The sequence below is a fragment of the Vollenhovia emeryi genome, unplaced genomic scaffold (assembly GCF_000949405.1).
Source record: "Vollenhovia emeryi isolate VEMERY1.0 unplaced genomic scaffold, V.emery_V1.0 DF939169.1, whole genome shotgun sequence".
Classification (NCBI taxonomy): Eukaryota; Metazoa; Arthropoda; class Insecta; order Hymenoptera; family Formicidae; genus Vollenhovia; species Vollenhovia emeryi.
In genome coordinates this window covers 284,655-290,002 of record NW_011967197.1, presented here as the reverse complement: position 1 = coordinate 290,002, position 5,348 = coordinate 284,655, and the positions used below count along the sequence as shown (strand labels likewise).

General features: G+C 54.0%; 3 protein-coding genes across 3 annotated transcripts in view; 2 read left to right on the top strand and 1 right to left on the bottom strand.

Moving 5' to 3' along the window:
• The window catches only part of LOC105563958 (serine/threonine-protein phosphatase Pgam5, mitochondrial), a 4,840-nt gene extending 3,042 nt beyond the window's left edge, over positions 1 to 1,798 (top strand). The window contains exons 3-5 of the mRNA XM_012015988.1: positions 577 to 791; positions 1,010 to 1,140; positions 1,219 to 1,798. Of these exons, the coding sequence (XP_011871378.1) occupies positions 577 to 791; positions 1,010 to 1,140; positions 1,219 to 1,369 (497 nt within the window). The 3' untranslated portion in view covers positions 1,370 to 1,798. The remainder of the gene's footprint in view (positions 1 to 576; positions 792 to 1,009; positions 1,141 to 1,218) is intronic.
• LOC105563959 (nuclear speckle splicing regulatory protein 1) lies at positions 1,770 to 3,532 on the bottom strand. The gene is made up of 2 exons (XM_012015989.1): positions 3,237 to 3,532; positions 1,770 to 3,157 (listed from the first exon to the last, which is right to left on the bottom strand). The coding sequence occupies exons 1-2, from the start codon at positions 3,248 to 3,250 to the stop codon at positions 2,008 to 2,010; spliced, it is 1,164 nt and encodes a 387-aa protein (XP_011871379.1). The 5' UTR covers positions 3,251 to 3,532; the 3' UTR covers positions 1,770 to 2,007.
• Positions 3,533 to 3,625: 93 nt separating this feature from the next.
• The window catches only part of LOC105564077 (carboxypeptidase D-like), a 13,053-nt gene continuing 11,330 nt past the window's right edge, over positions 3,626 to 5,348 (top strand). The window contains exons 1-4 of the mRNA XM_012016177.1: positions 3,626 to 4,261; positions 4,339 to 4,583; positions 5,029 to 5,184; positions 5,331 to 5,344. Of these exons, the coding sequence (XP_011871567.1) occupies positions 3,806 to 4,261; positions 4,339 to 4,583; positions 5,029 to 5,184; positions 5,331 to 5,344 (871 nt within the window). The 5' untranslated portion in view covers positions 3,626 to 3,805. The remainder of the gene's footprint in view (positions 4,262 to 4,338; positions 4,584 to 5,028; positions 5,185 to 5,330; positions 5,345 to 5,348) is intronic.

The window sequence follows — 5,348 nt, the reverse complement described above, 5'->3', positions numbered from 1 at the left end:
AATTTCTAGCGCTGCTTGTTTAATGACTCGCATTTACTTCGTACTGATGGAGTTTTTGTATTTGCATTTAGGTCTCGGGTTAAAGCGCCTGGAGGTGCACAATAATTTGTCACCATTACCGGCAAACCACACACAATTTCCGAAGGGAATGTTATGCGAATTCCACCACTATAGCGTTCCCTAGGTGTTGCTACTAGGATAATACCGCTTTCTATCTACTCGCAATCTTCCATTGGCGATTCGCATTGGAAGATGGCTAATAAGTTATCTTGCGACAAGTATGTAACAATTCGTGACAGCATGTTTTGTTCCGCCACCGCATATGTCGAAGATTAACACACACCTTACGCTATACTGAAAACCGACGATATTTCTGGCAGCGTAAATGTACTTACCGTGCTTGCTGTTATTTTTCTAAGAGGGCCTTGCGGCTTATGACGCAAATTATTGTGTGCAGCTGGACGTTTCTTGTTCAGCTTCCTTTTCATCCCTGATTTTTCGTGTTTACTCGATGCGAACCCGACGTGCACAAACGCATTATTTGTAAAACCGTGCTCACTTTGTGTTACCATAAAGGCAGAAAGCAGGCCGAGGCGACGGGAAAGAGGCTGGCGGAATTGAACTTGCCTTACTCGGTGATAGTGAGATCCACCATGACGCGCGCTCTGGAAACTTCGCTAATTATAGAAAAGAGTCTTGCAAATGTGCCAGTTGAGAATGATAGTCTGTTGGTCGAAGGTGCACCTATACCCCCGGAGCCGCCTATCGGACACTGGAAGTCGGAGAAACATGTAAGCAGAATATGACCGATATAAGTTGCGGTCACGCTGCCGCTACAAACGCTTCGAAGCGTTTCTCTTCTCCTTCGATCTCTACTGAAAGAACGGAGAGGAATACTTGAAAGCACTTGAAGCGACAGCTCGACCGCGGCCCATAATCGACCGTACCGAGAAGATCTCGAGGCTCCAATTCTCGCGACGCATAACAATTCGATCTACCTGCATTCTAGTTCTTCCAAGATGGACCCAGGATAGAAGCGGCGTTTAGAAAGTACTTTCACCGCGCCGATTCTAGCCAGACTGAAGATTCTTACACCGTTCTCGTATGCCACGCGAACGTCATCAGATATTTCGTTTGTCGGTAAGACCTCTCGCCTCCCGTATCGCTCGGGAACTCGGATAGTGCTCTCTGTTCTCGTCTTACGAATTCTCTTTCAAGGGCGTTACAATTCCCGCCGGAAGCATGGCTGCGGATATGCTTGAAACACGGAAGCATCACCTGGCTCTGTATTCATCCAAGCGGTAGAGTCGCCATCTTTTGTCTAGGAGACACTGGACATATGCCACCGCAGAGTATAACGTCTAGCTAAAAATGTGTGGCCCACGTGACGCGACTACGTGCATTTAAACGACGCATCTTCGATAAGCGTATACCAACGTATACATCGAGACTGCTCTCCGCAAGAACGAGGTGTGCGAGAGAGATCTCGCGTCATTGTAGCGGGAATAATTCACTTCTCACACGGCTTACGCTCGCTGGGTGGAACTGCGTGCAATTGTACGAACGTGCGGGCGAGCCGCCGACCTCCGTAAAAGTATTTCGACGCAACGTGCACGCGAGGTAACGAATACGCAAAGGCTAAACTACATTTAAGGAAGTTGTTTATCTCGTGCATCTGAGCGTACATATTTTCCCCCTTAGCTCAGTTGTGCAACCGAGCTACCTAAATTATAAGAAAGTCGTTTGAGCATTTGGATTGTGTACGCATATTTTTTTAAATATAGTTTTTTAATGTCACAAAATAAGTATCCACGACTTATCCTCGTTGATTTTCATTATACACATTTTTACAGTCGGAGGTGACGCCATTTGTTTTTGTTTGTACAATTTTACTGGTAAAATAAGGTCGGTATTCGCAGTCATTTGACCGGTAGACGAGGGTGAGGCGGACAGTGCGAGCGATGTTGGCGTTATATAAAAATTAGCGTAACTATAAATTAACTACATCTAATTCGCCGCGACCAGTCTTTTCGCCTTCCTCGCGTAATATCTTTCCAGCGCTGCTTCGAACACCGGTCCTACCGTCCTCTTTTCCCAGATGGAGGATCTATCTTTCTTCTCAACGGGCTCTTCCTTACACTCAGCCTTTTCATCCTCCGGAGTGGTATCGTCCCGAGGTACCTCGGCGTCTCTCACGCCTGTATCTTTGTCCTGGTTATCCGCGGCATCCTCGACGCGAGTTTCGCCTAACTTTTGCTTCTTTTCCTCCAGCTCCCGCGCCTCTGCCCCGCCGGCCTCCCCGTCCACCGGCGAAACGACGGTCTGGTCTTTCTTCGGCTCCTCCTTGCCCGTCTCCGTTTCAGAATCGGACTCGTACGCTTCTACGGCTCGCTGCCTGTACTGCCTCGACTTCTTCGACCTCGTGATCGCCCTCTGCCCCTCCGCCGTCTCGTCTGCCCTCCTATTCGCGCTCTCCTCATTCGCGCTGCTCGTCGAGGTTTTCCGTTTCCTCTGCTCGGCACTCGCCTCCTCCGCCTTGCCGGTCCCGCCTTCGTCGGCGTCGCCCTTGCCCTTGTAGTCAACGGTCTGCTCGTACAGATGACGGTAGAAGCCCGACATATCCTGCTGCTTGGTAACGTCGCCGATAGCCTCCAATCTGTTCATCTTGGCCTCCTCCTCCTCCATCTTCTTGAACTCCTCCAGCTTCGCCCGGTACGCCGACGTGACGAAGCTCTCCTTGTCCGCGTACATCTCGCCCTCGGCCTCGCGCTCCTTCTGCACCATTCTCTCTATCCTGTGCTCCTGCTCCTTCTTCCTCCGCTCGGCCGTCTTCAGGAGCCTCTGTATGTACTTGGACTTCTCCTTCTGCTTGCTCGCGCCGTCCGACTGGCCCTTGCCGCGCTCCAGGTCGTCGTACACCTCGTCGTACTGGTAGATGGTCGGGTCCTCGTCCAGGGCCTTCTGCATGTCGAGCCTCGTCTGCCTCTTCACCCGGTTCTTCTCGCCCTCCGCCTTGAGGGCCTTCCGCACCCAGTCGGTGCCGTCGTCCTCGTCGGAGGCATCGTCGTCCCCGAAAACGTTGCCGAGCCTCGGCGCCGTGCTCTGCTGCTGCTGCTGCTGCTGCTTCTGCTGCTTCTTCGCCAAGATCAGGCCAAACCTGCGCAACACGGGGGAACATGAAACCGCGAGTGCAATCGGTCGGCACTAAAATACGAGACAATGCCGTCGTTACTCACTGTTTATTAGCCATTGTCGATTAGCGTCCCCGAACGGCACGGCGTGATCTATAACCTAGCGCTGCTCCTAATCTGATCCGTGCCGCGGCTCCGCGTGAGTCACGACGCGCGATCCGCCGCCTCCTTCTCGCGGACTCGTAACGAGCTGCCCGGCGAACGTGCGGAACGGCCGGGCGCGCTTAACGATAATCTTCGCCCCGGTGAGAAGCGATAAACGTCGCCGCGGCGCGATAGCTCCGGTGCCGCGCGATTTATCGCCGTAATTAATCGGCGGCTTATCGCGCATGAACCAACGGGAGGGAACGTAGAAGGACGCTCGTTCGGCGAATGGTCAGGTGACTTTCGCACGACCCCCCCCCCTGCCCCCCCTCCACGCCGACACGTCGCCCACACGCCCGGACGTGCGGACGTCAGCACTGTGTATATATGCGGACGGATCAAGGGGTATATCCGTGATATGAGCCTCTGACAGTCTTCCCCGCGGTAGATACAGCCAGGGAGCGCGCAGCCAGGTGGGTAGCGAGAATCGTCGTCCCCGAGAGCGCGCGCCCGCGCGTACGAGAACCGCAATGGACGGACGAGGCGTCCTGGTGCTCGCGCTCGTCTGCGCGACGGCCGCCCTGGCGCGCGGCTACGCGCTCAACGTCGCCGAGGAGCCGCGGGACGGCGACTACGTCGGCACGTCCTACACGCACTACGAGGAGCTGCGACGGCTGCTCGGCGACCTGGCGCGCCGGCACCCGCGCCTGGCGCGCGTCTTCTCCATCGGCAAGTCGGTCGAGGGCCGCGACCTCCTCGTCCTGGAGATCTCGGAGAACGTGGAGCGGCGCGCGCCCGTCGAGCCCATGGTCAAGCTCGTCGCCAACATGCACGGCGACGAGGCCGTGGGCAGGCAGCTGCTCGTAATCCTCGGCCAGTACCTGCTGGACCGCTACGGCAAGGACGACCGCGTCACCCGGCTGGTCAACCAGACGGACATCTACCTGATGCCCTCCATGAATCCGGACGGCTTCGAGAACTCGGTGGTAGGACGCGCGTGCCGTTTGCCTCCTCGCGCGCGGACGTGTCGCGGATAATCCCGGATGACAATCTTGCGTTTCAGGAGGGCAAGTGCGAGTCCAAGGACGACTTCTCGGGCAGAGAGAACGCCAATCACGTCGACCTGAACCGGGACTTCCCCGATCAGTTCGACAGACGGCTCAGCCAGCTCAAGAAGGGCATCTCCATCCTGAACAGCCGCCAGAACGAGACGGTGGCTATGATGACCTGGATCTCCAACGAGCCCTTCGTGCTCTCCGGCAATTTTCACGGTGGTGCCGTGGTCGCCAGCTATCCATACGATTCTGGGTATATCGTGCGCGCCTAATCTACAATGTGCTCTTTGCGTCTGGAAACACTCGGTCGAGGGGGAAACCGCCGAGGGCATTGTGGTGTACAGATTTGCGGCATTACTGGGCATTAGGCCTTGCTGGGGCATAAAGATAAAACAAAGTAATGCCCGCTGGGCATTGGTGGGCATTGGTGTACAAGATGTTGGTCAGCGCTTTCTCCCTCGGTTTTACATGAGCAAGTCAAAAACGCTTTGAAAAATTCGTCGACAACGTACGATTGTACAACGTATAACGTACAATTTATCAACCTGCACATATTTTTTGAACGTATTTGCTACAAAGTTAGAACGTTTCCAGGCGCGAAGAGCACATCTTGAAGATGTCTTTTAGACATACGTGTTGTTTGGGATTGTTATTGGAGATCTTGTCCGTGTCGTCTGACGAGACGTGTGTCATTTCAGCATCCCAAAAGCGTGCTGCATAGAGAGCAAGAGCCCAGACGATAATTTATTCAAGTATCTCGCCCATGTTTACGCGGACAATCATCCACAAATGCGCAAGGGCGACGCCTGTCCGCCGGAGATTTTCCGAAGTGGCGTGACAAATGGAGCATACTGGTGAGAATGGAAATATCGCGTCTCTTAAAGTAACATTCAAGTTGCAAATACCCGCTGGATAAAGACCAACTTAATAGTCGCGGAACTGTTGGCTCGCTATTCGCAGGATTGAACAGTGTCATAAAAGCCGTTGAATTTGTCGGCAGGTACGAAGTGATCGGTGG